The sequence below is a fragment of the Dromaius novaehollandiae genome, chromosome 18 (genome assembly GCF_036370855.1).
Source record: "Dromaius novaehollandiae isolate bDroNov1 chromosome 18, bDroNov1.hap1, whole genome shotgun sequence".
NCBI classification, from domain to species: Eukaryota; Metazoa; Chordata; class Aves; order Casuariiformes; family Dromaiidae; genus Dromaius; species Dromaius novaehollandiae.
Window position 1 is genome coordinate 15,884,809 of NC_088115.1, and position 24,797 is coordinate 15,909,605.

The following is a 24,797-nucleotide window of genomic DNA, read 5'->3' on the forward strand; positions in this document are numbered from 1 at the left end:
TCCAGAGCAAATCCGAGGGAGCGCGACATCTATGCTGAGCACGCTGATAGGAGTAAGAGCAAAGAATGGAATTAACAGAAACATGAATAAACACCTCAGGGAAGAGTCCATTTAGCATTTATAATGAGGAGCCATGCTTTTCTTTATCATGAACTTTTATCTTCTGGAGTTTTTTTTCAAGAAATCAAAGAGCATGAGATGAGAGAAAGCTATGCCTGATACAAACCCACTTGGATACCCAGAAGACATACAGCAAGATCTCAGAAACTAAAGCTAACAGGGGATTTAGAGGAAAGTCCATCTACAGATAAAGACTTGGTTAAAAAATGGGGGTGGAGGGATCATCAGTCTTCCCCGCAGAGGGAAGTCCCCGGGGGATCAGTGTCGTATCCAGCACCGTCCAGCTTATTACTAAACACACTGAAAAGGGACTTAGCAGTAACAGAGCAGCTGGTTGATGACAGGAGGTTATTCACAGTTACTGCAGGCAGACTGCGCGATACCGAGTGTTTCGGCAGTAATATGGAAGAGGTTATACAATATGGACACAGTTAAAGCACATTAAATTATCATGATGTAAATTCACCAGATTTAATGAAATATAACAAAATTACTGCATATAGTTAAATAGAGTGGAGCATGCTGTAATTCTCAAATTGATGCAACAAACAAGAGCTTATCTTGGTTAGTATAGCCCATGAAAAATTCCTTCTGATCCTGTTATTAACTATTGATAACTTATAAAACAATTTCTTCACTGTGCTTAATATTTTTAAACTTACAGGCACTTCAGTTTAAAGGCTAAATTAAACCACAAGACAGACTCTTGCAAGTCTTTGGCAAGTTCTCTATAGATATTTGGTTGCATTGTAGAAATCCATCTCAGTCTCCTGCATGGTAATATATTCACAAGCAGCCCAAGACTTAAACAGCTTAATTTGCTAGATGTCTAGGACAAAATGCATTACTAGAGCTAAGCAATTAGGGTGGAACATTTATTCACTTGACTGTAGTCAGCAGTGTAGTGACTTTACCTTTTCTCTGCAGAGTATTTGACCTTGCTATAAGTCCAATGTGAAACGAATTCTAAGCCACCTAGCCCCCATGGTGGGCATTCAGTATTCAATAATACTTCCAAAAAATACCTTCAAGAAGTCTGTTCAGGAGAACTGATGTTGACAGGGAAGACAAAAAATGAAGGGCACTAACCTTGAATACCTGCTACATTAGATTTGAGAGACAGGTTTGTTCCTTGGCAATTAAAAGCTGTCACACATTACAAGGTTGCTCCGTCACATGCATAACTTATACCCATCAGCATGCGTTGTATGACAAGAAACCTCCCCCATAAAATAAAAATTCTGAGATAGCTGTGTAATTAATTTTTACTTTTAAACAAAAAAGGGAATTGGTAAAAGAACTTTAATCCGCTTCTCCTATACCAGATCCCTTTTCTGAGACTGATGATAATTTGATGGCTTTGATGGGCCACATCACAAAATGCTCTAACAGGATTTTAAGTACACACCAGGACAAATCTTTAAAACCTTCTTAGTCAGATAACACAACTCGTAAGCAACTGTGTCATTTTAGTACTATTCCTTCTTTGTAACCACTATTTTAAGAGCTCTTAAAGTTTCAGGGTCTGTCTTCTTGTTTCTTAAATATAAATTGAGACATTACTCAGAGCTCATTTTAGGCTGCAGGACCACAACTTGGTGCACAAATGAAATCTCAACCTGGTTGTCTTTATATTCTGCCAAAGAGCATCATCCTCAACAGAAGATACTGCTAGCCTATCTTCATGCTAGAAGTTAATTTTCTCATTAATAAATAACTATTTAGAAGTGTCCAGTCTTGTCTGATTGCACAACAATCCTTTAATGAAGTGATATTCAGATTCAAAAACAGCTCAAGGGGCCAGGAGAAAGAAAAACAATCATCCAGAAGTTTATACTTTGTGAAGATAGGAAGGGAAGAGTTAAAAACAAAGTATTTGGTGCTTTTTTCATTCTACTTTACAGATATGAGCAGGAATATAATTGTAAATAGTTTTCTTTGTTAACTCTGAATGTTTTGCACAAACCTCTGATATCTTTTCAGAAATACACATAAGTTGCCTAACAAAATACTATTTGCATGTCCGAGTTCGCAATGACTGAATCTCATGTTATTTACTGGATAAGAAGCACCAGGGTCAACGCAAGCGGATCTGTAGAAGGCTCCTCCCCATCTATCACCACCAGTGATTCACTACTCTTCACTGAACACAAAGACGAGGTATTTTTAAATAGGTCACACAGAGGCTGGGTGGTAATTACAGAAAAACATTAATCAGATTTGAGCAGGCAGAGCTGCTTATCTCTTTCAGGAAGCCTTTTTCAATATCAGGTCTTTCTTCGCATCTTAGGACAAACTCACATTAAAAGTACAATGATCATATAAAAATGCTCTAGCATAGGAAATTCTTGCTTGTTTGTCAATTCTAACTCCACTTTGATGACAAAATACAGAACAGAACAAAACAGAGGAAGTACATGTGAATGGATGCTATTGTCAGACAACTATGGAAAGTAAAACAAGAGAAAGGATGGACATTGACCTCTTGCATTCAGACAGGGGATCCAAAATTAATAGGAGTTCAGATGCTGGGTGGTAGCAATAAAGGAAAAGTATTCCAGAAGCAGCCTCAGGAAGTCCCCCCTTGGCAAAGCAGGCCCACTGCTTCCCCAAATGAAGACGTGTGTATAGCAGGGGAAAGGCATAATTAAGGTAAGAATTCATCTCATCTTGACTTTATGTCCTTAGCCGTTTTCTTGCCAAGTAGATCTTCCTGAATGTGCACGTGAGACTACCAGGCTGCTCCTTTCGCTTTCAAGGGAAGCTGTTTAAACTGTGCAGAAAGCGTAGTAGGGTATTCGAGAGCAGCTGTCCTGCAGCAACTCAGGCCTTGCTACCAAGAGAGAGCACAGCTGAGGCAGACACCATTGCCCAGCAGCTGCTTGAGCCGTTTAGTGATTTTTGAAGGCCACTACTCTTCAGAGAGCTACTCGAACCTGAGCAGTAACATTACCGCATCATTTTTCTAACAAATTCGGAAGATACTTTGTTCGCTCACAAGTGTGATTTTCGTTGTGGTTCCGACTCATCCTCTTAGACTTTGGCAATAGCCTACCCTTTGCCCCAGCTCCTCAGTTCAAGGTCACTCCTGTCTGCAGGGTTCGCAGCCTTCACCAACATGGCAAGACCCAGAGGATTTTCCCACTAAACTGATTTTGCAAGTTTGACTTAGTTCCAGCATGCCAGATCATTGCTGATCTGCAGTGCCTGATGGAAAGCATGAACGGTACAGCGTACAAGACAGCTTAATGCTGCCTCCTTGTCTTCACAGTTTCTGAACACACTTTGACATCAGCTCATGCCCGTAATTGGATTCTTTCTTTCCTGTGCTTCATTTTCCCATCAGAATCTCAGAGAAATCAGTATTAGGTAGTGATGCAATTTCACAGTTTCCACATTATTTTTCAAAGTCTGTTAAAGATTTATCACTTTTTTTCCCCGTTAAAAGAGTTAAAACACACATACTACCTAGTGAGCACTGCGATTGCATTAGGAAGTTTTCTACTTCTACAGGTTACCCCAAACCCTTTCGTTATCATTGCCGTAGGGCACCTCCACGTACAGGTGGTGCAGCTGCTCCCACGCTGGGCTAGTCCCATTGCCAGTGCCCACAGCTACAACAGCACGATCCAGCTAATGATAACAAAGCTCCAAGGAATCTGAGCTGTATTTAAGATGTTAAAATCTCCAGTCGCTCATCATGACCTCCTGTTGGTGCTTAATACCCCAGCACAAGGAAATGGGTGGCCCAGTTTCATTTTTTATGGCACGATGGGCAGTAGCACCCAGTACACCTCCGTTGATGGCTTAAACCGAGACCGCAGCCTCCTGTTCCTTCCTGCCAAGCTCTGCAGTGGAGGCAGCACCCTCCGGAAGGGAGGTGGAGTGGGTGGCTGGGCTGGTAGCAATGTGAGCCATTCGCTATACGACGATATAGTCAGATGCTGCCTTAAGACTGGACTGGAAAGCAAATAGCTATGTCTGCTTTTTGCTCGGAGTCTTCTTTCATTAGAATTTGCCCTAATTTTCTCCATATTCACAAAGCATAAGAAGGTGACTTTTATCATTTATCCTACTTAGAATTTGTGCTTCCCTGTCTAAGCTACCAGTTCTTCTAAAGAGATATTTTAATGAAAAAAAGCTCACTAACAATGAAACGCAGAATGGTACCACGACAATTTTTCAGATGGAATGAGAAAGTCAGTAACTGCTTTTGGCAATTATACTTGTTGATCCCTCTTCTATGACAAACTTTTTTTCAGAAAAAAACGCTATTTTATGCTGAAGACAGTTCATCTTTAACAAGACAGCAAAGGATTGATACAAACTTTTGCAGAGCCTGAAATAGCTGCCAAATTCATGAGGCTGTTGGGAAATAAAAACAACAAACACAGCCCTCTTAGGAGAACACGCAACAAAAAACAAACAAAAAAGACACTGTGACCTTGTTTAACAAAATCAGGTTTTCCTAAAATATCTGCAGAGTAAGGAGACCGAGCACAAGTTTCTCCATTCCCCTTTGGAATTCTATAGTATTTCTTTTGCAGGAGCAATTAGTATTTGCTGTTGTTTTAAAAGAAAAACCCTACAGAAATAAAGGAAAAGTATGACTCACAGAGAGACCAATAATTAGGTCATGTGTTCAATTAGCTTTCATACTTAACTAGTTACTCTTTAGGAAATGCTCAACCTTTGATGTGCAGCAGGCAACTTACCAATTAATTAGGCAGAAGGAAGCAATGCAAGGAATGAAACCTCAGAAACCATATCAAAGCTCAGAGATATCTAATGAGGGAAACAGCATCAACAACAGAAAACATGCACAAAAAGGTACAAGGCTTTAAATGATCTGCTTCAAGTACCTTGGCTAAACTTCCTTTGAAATTAAGACAAAACTGTTGGGAAGCAGACTCGAAGAGAAAAAGAAGCAGCCTTGTTTGATCAGAAAAGCCTCACTGTTTCCTTGAAGGCTTGGCACAAAAAAATATAATCTATCCATATTGTATGAGAAGTCTCCTCAGAGACCATCGTTCATTGCTGGATGCCAACTGCAAGAGCCAACACACACCATACGATATTGGATTAAAAGCACAATGGGACATAAGTACCGCTGAGCATCTCGACCCGTGCAGTGGGACACACACTGCTGAGCATCTCGACCTGGCACCAGCCACTCGGAAAAGATAATACGCAGCCACAGTGTAACTCACATTTCTATTAATGCTACACAGAAAAGAAACAGGCATGCCTACTTGGGATTAGTACTTGGTTTCTCGTTTTCCTTAGGCCAATTTTCTACTATAACTTCAATAAAAGATTGCTCAAGCCTCTTCTCCTCGACTACGTCACCCCTTTGAACCAAGTCACAAATCGGTACAACTGCATAACAAACCAAACAGGGTGGAAAGACCTAAAGCATGCCTGGATCTGCCAGATTAATGAGCTCAGCTATGTTACTGCCTGTCCTTCAATAACAGACACCAATGTAAGAAAAGAAGCATAAATATGAGAACTGCATAAAGAACAGCAGCAAAATCACTGTGTGACAGTGCTTTGTCCATAACATTTATTAACACGCTGTTCTCGGTGATTAAGGATGCTACAGACGTAGGCATTCTCAAATGCCAATATTTGCTTTCAAGCCGCCCTTCCCAAAGGCTCACTAGAAGTATATTTAATTTTGCTGTCTAGATCTCTCAAGTCCATCTGCATTTTTGGCCTAAGTAAAATCCTTCATGGCAATTCTTCACTCCAGTGAAGCCCTTTCAGACAGAGCCACAATGAAATACTCAAAAGAAATTCCAGTACAGATTAGACAATCAAAATAAGACATTATTGAAGATGATTATCTTAGCAAGAAAGGGAGAAGTGGAGAGAAGAAAAAGGGAGATAATGTAGCACTTGAAATAGAAAAATCAATGCTGTAATTGACTGATTTTCCCTTTGTTTTATTTAGCAAGGGGATGGGAGATGAAAAAGTAGTAGTTCTTTGGGATGTAACGGTTAAAGCTAATTGGCTTTGCTGGTGTTAGTTATCGCAAAAGGAAGTGCAGAATCCCAGGGCTCCGTGCCTGAAAAAGGCAGAAGGGGAAGTGGGGGAAATAGATGCTGCAGACAACAAATTACAAATCTTACTGTGGTTAAATCTTACACAGAGGTACAAACCTCTCACATTCCATTAGGTGAAATATCACAGGATGTAAAAATCCTGAATTTCATAGAAGAGTTGACCTTCAGCTTGAAATCACTACAAAGGTCTACAAAAATCAAGGTGCCGCCAACACAATTTTGTAAGATCTCAAAACATTGCAGGGAGTCATCAGATACTGCAGATTTCACAAATAACTCAAGAGTATAGATAAAACATGTGATGTGTTGCAACCAATCCTCCCATCTCCTACTCCTCATTCTGAAATTGGTTATAAAACATGCTCTGCCAAGTTGACAAAAATGCCCTTAACGTGACGGGCTCATTCCCTCAGGTGGCCGCTGCCCGGCTGTATTTCACACTTTCATACACTAACATTTCATCCTCTTTTCAGATTCAAGTAGAATGTTCTTCCCACACGAGATTCCTGTTGTTCTGGGTGCACATAAGGCTTCCTTCGCTCTCTTCTTTCCAGCGGCATCCGGTGCTGGTGGAATCCCGGCCGGCCGGGACGCTGCCACGAGCGGGCAAGCGCTGCCTTCCCTCCGCTGAGCAACGGGGTGGTGACGGGGGCGGCCGGGCAGCGTGGTGACTGCAGCTCGCCTGGGCACTTTGCAGCGTAATCACTCGGACCAGCTCACTCGGACCTTGACACCTTCACCGATTCATTTCCAAACCTCTCAAAGACTTGGGGCCAATGTCTGCTCTCTCCAGAGGCGAGACGGCTCAGGCGGAAACCCAGTGACGCCGAACAGTTGTGCCGCTGCAACCAGCTTCAATGGACAACAAATACTCAAATATGCACTGGGAGCTCAAGGGCTCGTTCCCTCCCCCCGATTTCTTTCAATAATCTCATGTGCAAACAAAGTTTAATTACAGCCCTATACTCTGGTCTACTCCAAGCCCTCAGCACATTATCCTCAAAGAACTTCCTTATAAAAACCTGCTTTTTGTTTCCATTTCAGGTCCCTCTTTCAAAACCTACTACACCGTAACATCTACCAAAACTGTAAGAGTTGGGCTTCTGCTGTCCTAAGACCCTGTCGCATTGACTGGTACTATTTTGTGGTCTCCTTGTACTCTCCCATTTAGCTACATCAGCCTTATTTCGGCTTGCCAGCTGAGCGGCAGTGTCCCCGCTCCACGTGTACGGCACCTTGCTCAACGCAAGGCTCCCAGGTGCTGCTGCGGAAAAATGCAGAAAGGGGCTGCAACCTCCACCCCATCCCACCCCAGGGAGTCACAGGCACCTCCTCCTCAGTTTTCACAGCTAGCTGTACAAGGACTAACACATAGCACAACTTCTCAGGGAAAGAATGCTTTTTTAAAAAGCTCAAAACATTCATTCTAGTTGAAACGAGGTCCACCTTCTCCAATGTCAGAACTGTGCTGCATGAGCAATGCAGGAATGCAAATGTCTGCGAGATACCTTTCTTCACCTAACCTTTATGAACATCATTTTTTGACTTGCCAGTGGGAGGACTGGGAAAGTTCCTAGCAGAGAACACAGATCAGTGTTGCAAAAGCTTCTGGTGCGGGAGTGCCAGTGGGTTTCACTTGGGCTAGTAAAACAATCACAACAGAAGTGTCAAAATTATTGAGGATGATGAAAGAAAGGAAGAAAAAGTCCTGTGAATTTTCTGGGCAGTTTACAGTTAAAGAAACTGGTCAAAAGCCATAGCCAACAAAAATAATTAAAAAAAAATCTATAATTTCATGCAAATTTAATGAGCATATGCTCCAAACTGCTTCATACCAGATCCTGAATTATGTAAGCTGTGCATCATTCAACCTACAATTCTGCCTTTGGCTACACTGGCAGATACAAACACAGGCAGACAAATACAGAAGAATGGGAACTAAGCGAATTCTAATGTCCAGGAAAGGCCAAGGGACTGAAATGTCCATTACCAAAAAAAAGCCAAGCCTGACACCCTTCTAAGAAGATAACCAGCAATCACAGATAGACCTAATCGAGCAGCATCCTGTGCAACATTCCCTGCTTAATGACCATTTTACAAGACAGAACTGGTGCTTTCTGCAGGAAGTGCTGTAGTCCAGCACCGAGAACTCCAGCCAAGAGGATGCGGAGAAACATTTATGTTCTCTCAAACCCATCCACGAGAAACAGGAACACTGTGCTGTAGAGGAGAGTAGTAGAAAGCTGACTACCACCTTCATCCTATCCAAAAACCCCTCTGTTCCAGTTCTGCAGAACGTTACAGCAAGGTACTCAGGTCCCAGGCTTTGCTGATAAATGAATGTAAACTGTGATTTAAGTAACAGTAGTTTCTGTCCATAAAAATCCACAGCAGCTACCGCATGCTGATAAAGCATCTCACTGCAGTAGCACTTGGAAGAATTGGCAGTCCATTATTCCTATTTTCAAAGTCTGCTGACTTTTAACTAAGGAAAGTTCCTACCTTTTACATGACATAACATGCAGCACTGCCAAGAAAACTAAAAAGAACACGCTCACCATCTCGTTCACCATTTCCCATCCAAACAACAGGGAAAATATTTACCACTCACCGCCAGCACGAGCAGACTCGTGCTCTTGCTGGTCATTCACTAAGACGCTGCACCTAACAGGGACAGCAGTCTGCAAAGGGAAGAAAGACCACCACAAGCAGAGAAATACCATCTCAACACAATTAACTTCTTACCTAAATGTTTTAAATTCTGTGCGAAGAACTCCAAAAGAAATTCAGCAAGTATTGCTATTTACAGCAATTAAAGTGATATACTGTGCTGTCTCAGCCCAAAGCTCCCCTTTTTCACGGCGCTCTCGTGACACCAGCCAGGCTCAGTGGCCGGCAAGGGCCCAGGGCCGCTCAGCTCCACCGGCCGCTCGCCGAGCCACCGGCCCGTGCATCCCCCGGACACCAGAGCAGCCGCAGGGAAGGGTTTTCCTGGGCCCCACCGAGAAGGGAAGTCCCCTCCGATCAGGTTGGGTATTATGGGGTCCTACGCTCTTAACTTTCACTACCCTTTTCTCCTTTCATTCTCATCTGCTTAAGCAACCCCTTTTATCCCTGTAATTGAGCCTGCTTTCCAGATTACCCTCAGATTTAACCTCTTCAATGCCCAGTGGGACTCCGCACCCACCACACAGGGTAACATCCAGGAGGAGCTGGGTTTTTTCCTTCATTCCGCTTGTTCCACCTAAATTATCTCCACACTAAATTGCAAGAACTCTAACTTGTTAGGAAAATTCTTTAGAGAGATAAATTCTTCACTGTATCCCTGCAGCTTTGTAATCTCCTACTCTCTTCCCCCAATAAAATTTTCATTTGAGACTTGCAATGAAATGACTGAATGTTTTTTTAACTGCAGTATTTTGCAGATGAAACAACAGCTGAAGAATTTTTTCACTCCTGCAGTACACAAATTTATGTAGCTACACAACAATAAAGCAAAGTCCTAAATTTAATCAGAAGAAATACTTCAAGCAATGGCAAGCTGATAAATTATGTAGAAGGGGCTCAATAAGACCTGTCAAGGAAATATGCATCAGCTGCACAGCCTGCAAGCTCTCAGAAACAAAGAATTTTCACACTTTCCCCTTTTAAGGATTTTTTATCTAAACTATTTGTATTTAACAAAAACAGGTATTAATTCAAACCACATCCTACAATCATCAGCAAAGTAGGATCATACTGGTTCACACAGGGTTTGTCACAGGTGTGACACTGGGTGGACTAACAAAATAAGTTTACTGTTTGTTAGCATCATTTGTGCATTTGCATTAAGGTATTAATGACAGGTATTTCCTAAGTTTAAGCACTCACACTGGCAACCCAGCAATACTGGCTATTTCAGGAGATTTTAATGATCTGGGCCTTATTTCAGATTGCCTAGTTTTTCCCACAAGTCGTCTCCTTTCTGTCAAATCTTCAACCATTCCAAAACACTGAGAAAGAGACAAAACTAGATGTATTAGTATTTATATGAAAGGTCTAGGAAATTCAATATTGTTCCTATTGTTTTATTGCGGATGGCACATCAACTTCTCTTTATTACTGCAGAAAAACTCAAGAGCCCTGTAGAGTGCAATAAAATGGTACGTGTTTAGCTTTGCAATGTTTCAAAGGGCTGTGATTTACTGTTAAGAACCGGGCACCTTGCACACAAACATCTGAGCTCAGTAATTGCTTCATGTTTTGTGCAAACTCTACAAGGCAGCGTGAGATCTGCCCACACATGGAGTACCTGCTGCTTCCAGACGCCTGTCCCTCATTCCTCAGTAACATGGGCTTCACTATTAAAGAGCAGAGGAAAAGGTTTGTTTTCACCTTTGCATCAAGATGTTTTACTCTCCTATTTGATTTCAGACACTATTTGAATTTTCTCTGCCAGATCTTTTGTCTGCTAGAGAGAGATTAAAAGAGTAAATTGCCAGTGCACTAAACAGGAAAACACAAAAGTAAATAAGCTTGTCTTAAATATATCCCATACAGGCTTAAAGACAAGTCCTTCTTATATATATGTAATGTAAAAATGCAATACTTCTGGAAAAAGCACACCCACTGAATTCAAATTTAAAGTATTATGTAGAAAGTAATCCACAGATTTAAGTAATGCAAACATGCCACCACTAAACACACTAAGTTTTCTTCAGGTAATACTTTTAGCTTTTACTGAACGATAAACTCAATTCTAGTCAACCAATCCAGAATAAGTGGGTGGAGGTATCAAATATAGGCAAGAGGCAGAGAACCTGTACTAACTGTATTTGTGCTCCAACTGCCCTGAATATATTATTTTTTCCATAAAATTTGAGTTATAAAATAGAGGAGGGACTTGGACTGCATGCAATACAATAATCTCAGAAGAATATAAATTTTAAAAAATCATTGTTGGACTTAGTATTTTAAACAAATACCCCAGACATGCTTAAGCAAAGTGCTAGCCAAGAGAGACATCAGCGAGAAAACTACGAAGTTTGACAGCTTGCAAGAATTTATTCGCACAGATGGATTAAGGAAGCAACAAATGCTGCAAGACCACTAAAGCACGTGATAGGGACATAATTTCAGTCTAAGTCGAAAGTCTGTCACAGAAGTATCATGTCTATAGCTACAGAGGAGAAGCTCAAGGAATATGTACTTACTCTTGGCTGCCAGTTTTCATACTGCTTCTGTAAATTTGCACCAATGGTTTCCAGAGCTTTTTGAGGACCCATTGATAGAGGATCTAAGAAATATAATACAAATGAGTGGTTTTGGCCACAACTAAATCATTCACCTTGTCAAGAGGCAAAAAAAGTTATTTCCAATTCTATCTGCATTTGCTTTAATACAGATCTGCAGCTACTCCAAGTTACGTTCCTGTAAAATCTAGATCTACGACCTGGATGACCAAAGTCTGCATCAACACCAAGAATGACAACACCCTCGGCAAAAGAAAGATGCCAAAAACTTTCTGCACTTTAACACTCCAGTGCTTTGCATGCGAGAAACAGGATTTAACGATATCTTAATGTGGTTTTCTTTCAGGCAATCAGTTAGAATTTAAGCATTGCATTCTTCATGGAAGTAACTCAGGCAAAATATCAGAAAAATTAGCCCCAAATTCTTCACTCAGGTAAAAAATAAAAACCATTAAAGCCTGTCAGATTTTCTCCCAAGTATTAAATACAAAATCTTTTTTGAAAGAGAGAGGCATAACATTTTTCTTTTAATATTGGAAAAAAGTTTCTATAATAATGACAAAAATTGAAATAACTATTATATAAAAAATTATAAGTGGCAGATCATCTCTGAAGCAGTAAGCAATGGAAATAAATGAAGTGACATTTTGCACTTATCAAGAAATGTTTATCATTAACTATTTAACCAATTTTAAGTTAATTTTATCATTAGATAATTACTGCCATGCAAAGCAATACAATTTCAGCTTCAGCTTATGGGTTTATTCAAAACCTGTGGCCGTGTAATTGACAACATTAACAAGCTTCAAAAAAAGTAGAAGCTGATGTTCTGCAGTGTAATGTAAATCATTACTTTAACAGCATGTAACAAAATCGGTGAAGTTATATTTTAAATCATCTTTAATATTCTTTCATAGAAAGATTTAAGTTAGGATAATGGGAGTTTATCATTTACATTTTCCATTTACATTTTCCAAATAGGAACAAAACAAATACAAATAGTAGTAAATTGTCTGCTCAGACTTAAAAATGCCAATCTATTTTCTTTGCATTAGCTTCAGCTGTTGCTCCAAAAGTCCAGCCAGACCCTTCCCCAGGACAGAAGGGGTTTGGCACTGCGAAGGCAGAGCACCCTTCCTGCTCTAAGGAAGCTGCAGTTCAGCAGTCAATGACACATTTTAGAAATGTCTCTATACATTGCCTCAATTTTTGTCACTCTGAACTGCAACAGCCCTCTTGCTATTTAAGGAAAGCTTCAAGCAGATACCCTTGAGCTGCTCAACAGTAATCCCCTGAAAGTACTTACACTGCCTCGTAACACCTTTTGCTAGTTAATATGTCATTAGCTACTGCTCAAATTAAAAGAAAAAGCAAAACAAACAAAAAAAAACAGTATAAATATGCCAGATTTTTTGGACTCCTTCAAAAGGATTGAACCGAATTTCAGAAAAAATAAAAATAAAAACATTTCAGATGTACTCTGACAGCAGAGGAATGAGCTTTGTGGATTCTGGAATGCCTTCAGAGTAGTTGGCATTATTAACAAAACTCTTTATACAAAAATAAAGCACATTGGTGCCCCTCTAAGAGCCAAACAGTGCAAACAAATGATTTTCCTAAGTAAGGCTCGTGCCCTTACAGTCGTTATGTGGGCTTTCAGCTTCCCTCATTCAGTGCAGACGTAAGGCTAGTGAAAGGACTGAAGAAATACAGGTCGTGACACCTTCGGTGTAATCATGGCACGAAGTTCTCAATGCCTCACACAGTGCCAAGTTGACATTGTAGCACAGATGTTGGCTAAGGCTTAATTTTGGATAAAAACAAAGCACTTAGATGTATTAAGGGGGCATCTGGAAGGTACAGTAAGAACCGCAACTGACTTCGGACAGCAACTGCCTGCCATTTGTCACCAGACTTCACAAGCTGAGGGCCTTGGTTCAATCTTTCAGAACAGCAATTGCACCCAAAATGATTTCCGCTTTCATCTGCATCTGACAGAGACACCATGTTGCCACAATACACACCATTAGCTTCTCATAAGACTGTTGTATAGAAGAAAAATAGGTGGATATTTTTGCAGATTACCTTTTCCATAAAATTAAAGTTGCCTAGAAAAAGAAATGGGTACTTGCATACATACAATAAAAACTTAATTAAGAAAGTGCACTCAATTCTCTTTGTTGATGATAATCACTAATAACTTTATTTTAATGACTCCATAATGCTGCTCATTCTCTCTGCTCTCTACCCAATTACATTTTTTGTGTTTCATGTATCAGGGAGAAACGACAGCTGCTCTTCCACTGAGCGCTGCATTTGCTGGTGCATGCTCGTGGCATCTTAAGTGCTTCAATATCATCAGCATGTTTAGGCTAAAAGAAATGTTACAGATTCAGCAAGCAAGGAGGCAAGGTTAGAAACAAGCTCTAAAAGTTTTTAAAGGAGTTCAGTCCGCACAATGATTAATTTGCTTCTGTAGCCTATTAAAAGCTCCAGAGTTGGGGATTACAAGGGTCTGCACGTTACTTGCTGAAGAGTGAACATTTTCAATTCCTAGTTAAAAAACAAATCTCTCCTGGATAGCTTTCTTACACAAAGTAATTCCTTCTAATATTACTTCAAATGTGTCTCATCTTGATAATTAAACTTGACCCACAAAACCAAGGGAATTTCATTTCTTAGCAAAAGACTAAGAATTTAGTCCAATACTGCATCAAAGCAGCAAGCCTTTGTGTCGGACTGCTGGCAAGAGGTTCTAGGAAGAATTTGGGATCTGCTAAATCCATGCTCCCAATGTAGGAGAGCCACAGAGCAGTCCTTTCAACACATAGTAAAGCCCATGTATTTTACAGGCACTTATTTTTCTATTATATGATGCAGAGTTATTTTAAACCTTTGCAGATCAGAGTACTCTAAAGATGTGACTGTTCAGAGATTTGCTTACACTTTTATAAATCTACAACAATAAAAAAATAGCTAAGTAGTAGCTTTTTTATCTCCATGCTATCTCATTTTAGAGTAAAGCTGGAAAGAAGACCTATGGCAGCAGTTACTGCTTGACACATAATTAATTCATATAGACACATTCAAATGAGATGCCAGAGGTTTCCTTTTGTTTACCCTAGTTTTAAGTCTGGGAAATATATGACAGACTACAACATATGCTATACTTCAGCATTCATAAGAGTAACAGTTAGCTATAGTCTGGAAATCCTCAAGACTTACCTATCCAGCACTCCAGGCGGGCACAGGGAGTCGTCTTCACCACGTCGGGAGGATCCACGCCGACATTTAGGCACAAAACTAAGGCAACACTAACAGTCTTCATCTAGAGATAAGAGACAATAAATGCTCACTTAGTGTAGAAAGTAATCAATTTTTATTTGTGCTGGAATTTTATTACTACTATAACTTCTGAGGAATTTCAACTAAGCTTCATTATCTGCTCTTTAACACAGACTATTTTAAGCAAGACATGACTGATTACATTCTTCCTTTTTTTAGTATACCAGTACTTAGATTTTACATTACTATTTTTATTATTTCCACAGCCCTTTCTTCAACTATATAGCATGGAAATAGATATCACTGGACTTCTGCTAAGTATCTTAAATTAGTCAATGTCTAACTGAAATGTATTATTAATCTCAGTGAATGTGCTAGTCAGGGCTCCTGATTAATATCAGAATATAGAATGCCCTTTCTAATATTACGTCCAAAAGAAATAAAAGAAATAAGGGGGGGGGGGGCACCTAAGCAACTAACCAAAACAAAAAAAATGCTTAGCCAATGTTTTTCTTTTTCTGTTTTCTTCAGATCCCTGACATGTTACTTACCCTGCGTGTCTTACACTTCTCTGAACTTGCAAGGTGTATTGTAGACAAGACTCTTAGTTAAGGTTCTCTTATAATTACCTGAAGTGTTTGGTGGTTTGGTGTTTTTTTTTTTTTTTAATATATTGCCATTTTCAGGTGCAGTCCTGTATTTTGCTACCTTTTACTCTTTTGTCTGAAGTTCTGCAGTGCGAGAAATTTCAGCAGGCAAAAGGGAGGGTCTGGGAGTCCACGTGCGTACGTGAGACCCCTCCGCGCATGCCGTCTACACACCGCATGGAAGACGTGGTGTCCTGAAGCTCCTAATCCAAAGCTTCCCTTTCATTTCACCTTAAATGTTCATAAACCCTGGAGAGGCACCAAATCTGAAAATCCCAGCTGAATGTTTCTGACAGCACCAACCCTTCAGTAACGTCGGTCACGTAGCCCCAGAGTCCCACTAGCTCTTATTTCACCGTCCTTTAAAACCAGCCTCCCTGTAAGAAACCTGGACTGCCCAAACCTACAATTCCCAACTTGGTAACCGCTCCAAAACTGCATTACAGACCTCCAAAGCAATAGGTGCTACAAAAGCCCTGAAAGCAGCAGCGCATTTCCCGTTACAGGCACAAGCGTGTCCTGGGCTAGGCAGGCGGAGCGGGTCTCCGAATCCCAGCGTCCCCGTTACCCCCAGGCTGCCTGGGACCCAAAAGGGGGATCGCCAACAAAAACAAGGGCCACAGGCTCATTACCGTGTTATTTCTCTTCCAGAGAAAGTTGAAATAACGCCTGAGCCGCTGTCACGTACCAATCGGATGGGTCTACGTAAGTGACAAGTTTGCGAGACATGTGATTGAATCCGTCTCCAGTTCAGTCACTTCCGCTCAACTTTAGGTCCTCATTGCAAAACAAAAATGAAGAAACCGCAGCGTAATAAGTTTGTAACTTTGTTCCTCAATCAATGAGATTACTATAAACACAAGCAGCTTTTTAGTGAACGAAGTCCCTTTTGAGGGATTTATTTGTGCAGTAACAATTAAGGACATTTTCAAAAAATGTTTCCAAACAGAAAATTCAACTAGTGTCTTGGCTGCAAAAAACACAATTCCATGTTCAAAGATATTACTATTAAAACTGTATATTGGAATCATGCCAAATGCATTTTCCCATGGATAACCAAAGCACGATGTCCCCAGGCATCACGCGGGCTCCGTCCTTGGCACACCTCGCCGTTGCCCAGAGGCAAGGCAAACATTTCCACGAGTCTCCTCTCCACGCACCCTTCCCATCACAGCCACAGAAAGGTTATAGACAAGGAAACTTAGGTCTTTAAAATCTGCCTTCATATAAGATAAGATTCTGTTGTCAGAAACTCAGGTTGTAATGGCAAGCCACCCTATTTTCTGTTGCAGCTCTCGCTGAACACAGGGCTTCCCGGCGCGGCATGGACACAGCACGCCTGGGCTTTCCGGGCACGATGTCACGGCAGTCTTATTTTGGGAGAAATCACCACTTAGCACGGTCTTGCTGCTAATTCAATAAAACCAGCATAAAACTGATCAAGCAGCACATTTAGACGTGCTGCTACAGCCACAAGGGGCACCATGAACACAGGAAAGCCAAATCTATCGATACCGTAGCTACCACCTAAGAGGAGCGTTAAACCAACTCTTAAGCACTACAGCCAGTTAAAAATATCGTTTCAAAATTATTATTTGGCAGCTGTATGCTCTTCCCTAAACTCTCCTTCACACCAACACCCAAACTGGGGAAGGAGAAGAGAAGTAGCAGTGTGGCTCCCTGCATTTCCACCAGAAGTGCTCAGCGCGGAGCCACCCGCGCCTCCTCGTCCCCAGGGCGCTCATTAGCATCCAGAACAGCAGGCAAAAAAAGAAAAGAGAAAACCCCAACCCCACTCTTACTGAAAAAGCTAGATCCACACTGATGTATAATTTATGAAGAAGCCAGAAACTGGAGCAGAGAGACACTGTTCACACCGAGAAGGGGAGAAAAGGCTCCACACCAAGACAAAGATTCAGCAGCCTCTGCTGACTCCTGCTCCCTCAAAGGGATCCTGCTGCAGAAAATCAGCAGCAAAGCTGGTCAACAGCTTCCCCCCGAGCCATGTTCTTATACGTTATTGTTATTTACGCCGGTGTGACGCTAACGAGGACTAAGCGGCACTCGCCAGAGCGCAGGAGGAAGCGACGGCGGCTAACGGGAGGCTCCCTCCCTCCATCTCGAGGGACGCTGCGAGGGCATTTCACGCGCTTGAGAAAACCCTCCGGACTGATCTGTTTAAAGAGAGGAGCAAGACATGTCAGAAAGCTCTGATACGTTATCAGATCTTTTTTCCTGATGTAAGAAGCAACAGAGACGTTTGCAGGCCAAAATGCATGAGCAGGTGCACGTGGGTCAGCTGAGTGGGTCCCCATTCGAAGTGCAGCAATGAACGAACACACACACCTTTCATGAAACCCACCCGATATGCTTAAAGCATTAAGAGATACCCAGTTCCACAAGAGTTTTTGCTTGACCTGCCTGTGGACTAGGCAAAGATAAGAAATATTTAACATAAGATAAGTAGACAGCCCTTTACTGTTTCATGATATACCAACTATGCCCATTTGCAGAGATTATTAATGTTCAGCAGCATGAGCTGGGAAAAAAGAAAAACCACAGGACAGAACGTCTGACCAATACAGGACGATTTGCACTGACTGCAGAGGAGCTTCAGTCCGTGCCCGTGCACTAAGACATCTTTGCAGAACCCTAAATCTGCTAGGGATTCCCGCAGCCCCAGAACGGACATTGAGTCGTAGAGCGTTACGGCGCACTAACACTCCTACAAGAAGCCATACACTGGCAAACAGGCACTAAAATCCAAAAGAAAATAAAGAAAACTACACATAGAAGGCAAAATAAGTTATTAGAAGTGAAAACGTACAAATCATTCTTCCAAGAGAAAAACATTCTTCCAAACAATCTTTTCCATCTCATTTATCTACTGTTCCCCCTTTGTGGCCTAACGCTGCTTTCTTTTTCAATATTTCACTAGTAATGTCTGATCTGCGGCTTATGTTGTACATACCAATATTTATTTGCTATTCCCAAGTTTTGTGTTTTAAACAAGTATTTCTCCTTGAAAACAGGCAGTAAACTGGTAATGAAAAGTAACAGCCAGCTAGGTGATCCCGCAGACAACGGGGTTATCTCCCCTCCCTGCTCAGCTCCCCACGGAGGAGGCAAAGCATCATACGTCGCGGTATCTGTCCTGCTCAAAGAGCACGTCTCCAACAAGAAATACAGCCTTCACACTGCCCTCCGACTCCTGTTCAACATCTATCCGTGATGTCGAATCATTACAAATCAAAAGAAAGACTGAGCCCAAAAAGCTGAATAATGCTTCTTTTATTTCTAAACTCTTCTGTAATATACAACCAGAAGCTTCAAAGCTTCTTAATACAACACGTGCCAGGACATCCTCATCTGCCATTAACACAGTGGAAGTTTTCTTTTCCACATGTCAAGAATACATCCACCTGAATACGTTTCAATAAGATTTTGTCAAAATGAATAAAGAAAACATGAGTATTTGGCATGCTTCTAAGAAAGCCAATATCCAAAATGCTTTCTCACCAAAGGCCCAAGATCACAACCACGAAAGGCTCCTATAGCGGGCTCTTCAGCTGTGCAGCATGCTTTGCACAGGAAAAAAAAAGTCCATAGCATTCACAGCTTTGTATTGCATGCAGTTAAAATGATTAAATAACTCTGGGTCAGAACTTGCAATACTTAAATGGCAAAATCCACTTGGTCAAAAAGCACTATGAAGTAAGGATGCTGAATTCAAACGCAAAAATCTTTCAGAAATGAGAACAAGCAAGCAGAGGTCGTTGTGTCTCTTATTATGCTAAAGAAGTTGAAAGAATTCCCAAAGATTATAAAAAGAGAATATTCCTTCACAGAAGCCCTGCTGACTGTAATATATTATTAAAGCTAACACTGAAGAATAATTTTTATACATCATTTACCAAAACCATGGTTTATCGGTTTCTGATTTCCCAAATAGCTCAAGTCTCTTTTTCAAAGCTCAGTACAGCACTGTTTGTACTTCTCCCCACGATGCTCTGGGTGAAAAGCTGTACAAATCTGTTAATCTAGTCAGCAGTGTCACCGTTTCCTTTAGCTGACTCCACTAATCCAAGACTCTCCTGGAGTTCCTTGGTTGTGTTTTTTCTAATTCATGAGATAAGTTACTGTTCAGAATTCTCTGAGCTTTTACATCTTCACTGCTATCAGTGATCTATCCCGCTTTTTTCCCTTAGCTTTGACAGGGGTAAGATGTCCCGCTTTGATCTGTAGCTGTATCAGAAAAGAGGATGCTTATTAAAGCGCTTGACAGTGACATTTACATATTATGCTAAAGATCAGAGTTGTTTAAAGACTTTTGCATTCACCTCTTATTTCATTTCTAAACAAAATAGATTTGCAGATGAGACTAGTGTAGCCTGCAGCTATTTGAAACCAAAATTAGTGCAATTTCGACAGTTATTTTCAGCTAGAAAAATGATTACATTCAAATCACTGATTGAAAAAACAGAGGTTTTATCATCACAGAGAGCCTGAGTTACTCTATTGTAACATACCTAAAGTAATTTCAGTCCAGACCGAAAATGAGACACCTGTTATCACCAGATGCTAAGTATTTGTTATAGATTAAATAAAAAAGGATAGCAACTGAGAGGCATGTAACCATTTTATTTGCTAATTCCACTATCACACGAGCAAGTCAGTCATAACAAATTTGCAAGGAATCTTGCATTTTGGGGTAAACCCCCCACCTAACACTTCAGAATGGACATTTCTAAACCCATTAATATTTTAGTTCTACATTGCAATTTAAGCTGGAAAGTATCTGCTTAAAGCTCGGACCTTCCTCGTCAGCTTGCTCACACAGCTATATGCAAAGACAAACAAAGGTTTCTCAAGAAAGCGAGTCAGAGCACATCCCGCATTGCCAGGACTTCTCGATCCCATGAGCAGGCAGAAGGGGAACCGATCCTCGCTGCAGAAACGGACTCCAGCTGCCGAGGCACTGCCCTTGGAGCAGCCGTTTATATCATCAGGTTCAAACTCGGTACCATTTTACACTGATTTCACAGTGTGAGAGGATTGAGAATCAAGTGTTTGTCTTTCTTTTTAACAGATCCTCCCTTTAGTGGACCAAACACTGAAATAAGAGACATATGCCAGTCCTCATGAAACCTCTCCAGCTCATCCGTAACATGTACAACACAGAACATCCAGAAAGGAAGAGCTTGCAGTTTCAAGGAGGCTTTTATTTACAGTATAAGAGAAGTACATCATTACAAAACAACTCAGTGTGCTCCTCCACAGAGATAAAAATAGAACGTAAAGGAAAACTTGAAGTTAGCATTAATAATTCAACACCTCTGCAGGTAGTCTTCAGCCATCTGGAGTCCAAAAGGTCAGTTCTTGCTGCGACTGTTGTGACAGCATATACTAGATTCCTAGATCAACTCCTTCGAGTGTTTGCTTTCCTTTTTTAACCTCTGTATTCTGCACTTCTGCTATGAAACTCCTTTGGAGATTTATGATGTCCAACATGCTCCCTGCTCCCAAGCCCTTGTTAGCCAGGGAACGCCGCTGCCACGCAGAGCTCAACGACAGGCAGCAACGCTCAGCTCCTCACCAAGCACACCCCAACTGCTGGCTCCACATCTACTTCATAAGCACTTCCTAAGCTTGAAGATACATTGCTACTGCCAATCGATATGCAAGATATACATATACACTTCTATTTACTTGCTCCGAGAACAGCGTGCACCTTCTCTGACTGCTCGGGAATAGCATCAGTTGACACGATACGGCCCAGCAACCTCAGCTTCTGAAGGTGCCCTCAGAGATTAAAGGTAATTGTGCATGGCAGAACAGCTCTTAATCTTAAAAACTACACAGTCCAGGAGGCTGATTCACTCTGCCATAGCAAAGCATCAAAATATTGCTTTTAAAACACTGCTGAGTTGTATAGACCCAAAATGGTGTTTCCTTGGCCCTGCCAATCATTCCTTTAAATCAATAAGAAACAGTAGGAAGCAAATTATTTTACTTCTACTACTTTTTTGCTTCCTTTATAAAACATGCAAAAATGATCACCTAAAGACACTCGTAGATCTTACTCCTAATTTGATCTGTGACCGTGGGTTTCCTCCTCAGCTCCGCGCAGCTCCATCCGCTTTGCACTCTAGCCAGGCTTCTCTTCACCGCACCACTACATTCTCACGCCTTTCTAGCACTACCTTTGAAAAAGCATCCATCTTCCTATGCATTGACTTACCTCATCTTCCTTAAAAACTATCATTTCCAATTATTCCTGGAAGATTACTTTTAGATCTTCAACAACTCAATAGTCTATGCTACGCAGTGTATAATGGGAGCAGGAATCACACTGTCCCCTTTAAGTGGGGTCCCTGAGCTATGGCTAGCTTCATTAATTTTTTTTAAAAAATAACAACAGTTTTCTGAGCATAGGGGAACAAATAGAAGAAAATGAATCAGAAAAAAGACAAGATCAAGTCAGTTATTTAAAACTACATTAAACTGAAGAGTTAGGAAAGCAGAGATGAAGGTGCCCGGGGGTGCTCGAGAGCTGTACAGCGCAGAACACCGTCCTCCCGCCTGGTGAAACCAACCAGCTGATCACTTCAAGGACTCTAATCCCTCACTACCGATGTGCCCTGGAAGAACGGAGAGAAAGGAGGAACCACCGAGGGGGGAACAAGCAAGCTTCTCTTAGAGGAGATAACGCAGCAGTTTGTGCCTCTTCCTGAAGCTTTGTCAGACTAGATGGGAGTCAAGCAGGAAAGCCAGGAGCACCGAACCCACCCAGGTGACAGGACGAACCCACCCAGGTGACAGGACACGCAGGGAGCGATACAGGGGCTGGAATCACCCCTTCCTACCGCAGACTGTTCTGGGCACTTTTGGGGGCACTGCTCCTTTCTTCTGCTCTGCAACGTGCCGCTAATCACACTGCCACCTCTCACTGTCCCCAACGACAGCTACCTCCTCCTGTAGATCACACAGCAAAAATAAGTAAATAAAAATACCAAATTAAAAACATTGGTGAGGGTGTCACTGTGGGAGCCACCGAGACAACAAGGTAAAAACCTAGCAAGGAGCACTCATTCTGCCAAGTGCCAGTGATACAGACTTATTACACCACTGGCTGTAAATCCTCCCTGTACAATAAAGGTGGTTATTGTACTGCATTCCCTCTCTGTGGGCACAAATAATATTTACAGGAAGGTTTCAAAGTCAAAAAAGAAAGAAAAAGCTACAACAAAAGATGTGCTGGAGAGATTCTCACTCGCCGTGGGTTAAGAAGTGCTTCGGACATCCCGGGGAGACTTTAAAGGGAGCTGATCAAGCGCGGCTCTACGACCTGTTCACATCAGAGAGCAGCAGAGATCAGGCTGGTCTCCGTTTCGCGCCTAACAGAAAGCCAGAAAACTAGTAGCACGGCTAATTCTCAGAAGCCCAGCTGTCCAGGATGAACCGAAAGACACGACCGAAGGTATCTGGGCTAAAGAAGCACTTGCTCTTCTTCTACAGGAGGGGTAAGAAAAGCAGTAAAGCAACCCAGGCATCATGCAGCTCTGCTCTAAAAGAGCAGAAGACAAGCAAGAAACCAGGGCAGCTCAGGTACCCTGCCACCCTTAAGGAGCAGGGCACGCAAGCACGGGGCGGCCCGGGGCGAGAGCAGAGGTCTCAGGAGGCGAGCAGTGAGGAGCAGCAGCCCATGCGGAGGGGACCCCAGCCAGGCGAGCGGTGCTCCTCTCAAGGGCCCTGCGGAGACAGCGCGGGGCAAAGGGGCTGCACGGCGCAGTAACGGGAGCGAGAGGAGATCGGAGGGACGGGCGGCTGGGACGGGCAGGGGCAGAGCCGCTCAGCAGAGGCACGCCGGGCGGGCAGGCCGAGCGCACCGCCAGGCACATTGAAGAATGTCACTAACACCCATCTGTCTCTGTTAAGTACTTCACTAAATGAGTTAAGAGACATTTACAGTACATTCTTTGTAGAAGCAGAGAAGAACGTGACCTAAACACCAAATTTACATCTTATCAAGTTTATCAAATGTATTCAGAAATGCCAGTTAACACTACTGGAGACAAAGAGCAATCAATAATCTCCCTCGATCACCAGTGGCCACACTAAGCCGACAGCCATCTTCAGAAGCATTCAAGGGTAGAAGGACAGCACACCAGCAAGCTAATCAAAAAAAGCATCAGGGCAAAAAAAAAAAAAAAAAAGAAAAGAAAAGAAAATCCACCAAACCCCGAAACTCCCCCCAAAAACCTACCTAATCCATGAAGACAAACGGAATGAAACTCCAAGCAAGCCTGCAAGCCTTGCAACTCCCTACCTACACGAACGTAGGGAAAGGAAACATAAGAACCAGAGAAGCCTTAACAGCGCATTCCCAAAGAGGTCCCATAACCTCCCGTCTCTCGGCCGCGGAAATGCACAGAATGCCAAAATAAGAAAGTGGTAGCTGTCAGCAGAACAGATGTTTCACAGTTTTCTCCACGAGAGCTTTATGGGGAGCAGCCTACCACCATCTGGCTATTTACCACTGCACCAGGGTGCTAGCAATGTTTATTAACATTTGCCACACTTGAGAAATTAGATGAGAAACCTCATACAGCAATAAATATTTTTTTATTAAAGTATGCCATTGACAGTAATAGTCCAGCACTCAGGCACATATTTCCAGGTGTATACTCTTTCCTTGCCTCCCATTCACAGGCCTTTCAAATTTCTACAAGCACATTAAACGGGCGGGGGGGGGGGGAGGGAAATTAGTCATCACAACATATATGTCGTAAGCAGCAATAAACAAATATTGCCCAACTCCTCTGCCCAGTACCATATGCTCAGCTCCCTTCAGCGCAGGAGGCTTTTGAAGGGGGGAGGAGCAGGCGCTTTCTGCCGCTCCATTTGCTAACAGCAAATTCTCTCCCCCAAAATCAGCTTTGCAAGTGATAACGTTGTCAGCTCCTTTCCAACACGTTACACCGCATTTCTATCACTTATTACTCACATTGCAAATGTAATTACAGCCAAGTGCTCCCAGGGAGCTATTTAAGGGAATAAGTGTCCTGGTCATTTCTGTCTACCAAGACATTATGATTTTTCACTTACAAAAGCTATTTGCTTCCCATCAAATTGGTAGAAGTAGGAATATCAAACTCGGAGCTTTGCGATGCTTAGTATACTTTGCCTATTCTAATCTTTAAAGATTGGCTTAAGCCAACGCACGAAGAAGAAAATCCGCCTTGCTTCCAAGTTCCTAAGGGACAAGAGAAAATTCCCTGTAGAGTTTCCTGGTCACGAAGGATGCTGGGGGAAAAGGTACTGATCAGACCCAAACGACTAGAAAAAGCGTGCAGCGAAGGATGTTTTTATTCTGTGGTCACTGACATTCCACAAGTTATAATGACTGATACATTCACAGACACAAGGTTTTATCTCAATACTT

At 41.9% G+C, this 24,797-nt stretch overlaps 1 protein-coding gene across 2 annotated transcripts in view; it reads right to left on the bottom strand.

Annotated features, from left to right (window-relative positions):
- Window positions 1–24,797, bottom strand: part of RPTOR (regulatory associated protein of MTOR complex 1) — a 162,733-nt gene that overhangs the window by 130,305 nt on the left and 7,631 nt on the right. For both annotated transcript variants that reach the window (XM_026112966.2, XM_026112964.2), the window contains exons 2-3: window positions 14,646–14,748; window positions 11,382–11,464 (exon numbers count right to left, since the gene is read on the bottom strand). In XM_026112966.2, the coding sequence (XP_025968751.1) occupies window positions 11,382–11,464; window positions 14,646–14,748 (186 nt within the window). The remainder of the gene's footprint in view (window positions 1–11,381; window positions 11,465–14,645; window positions 14,749–24,797) is intronic.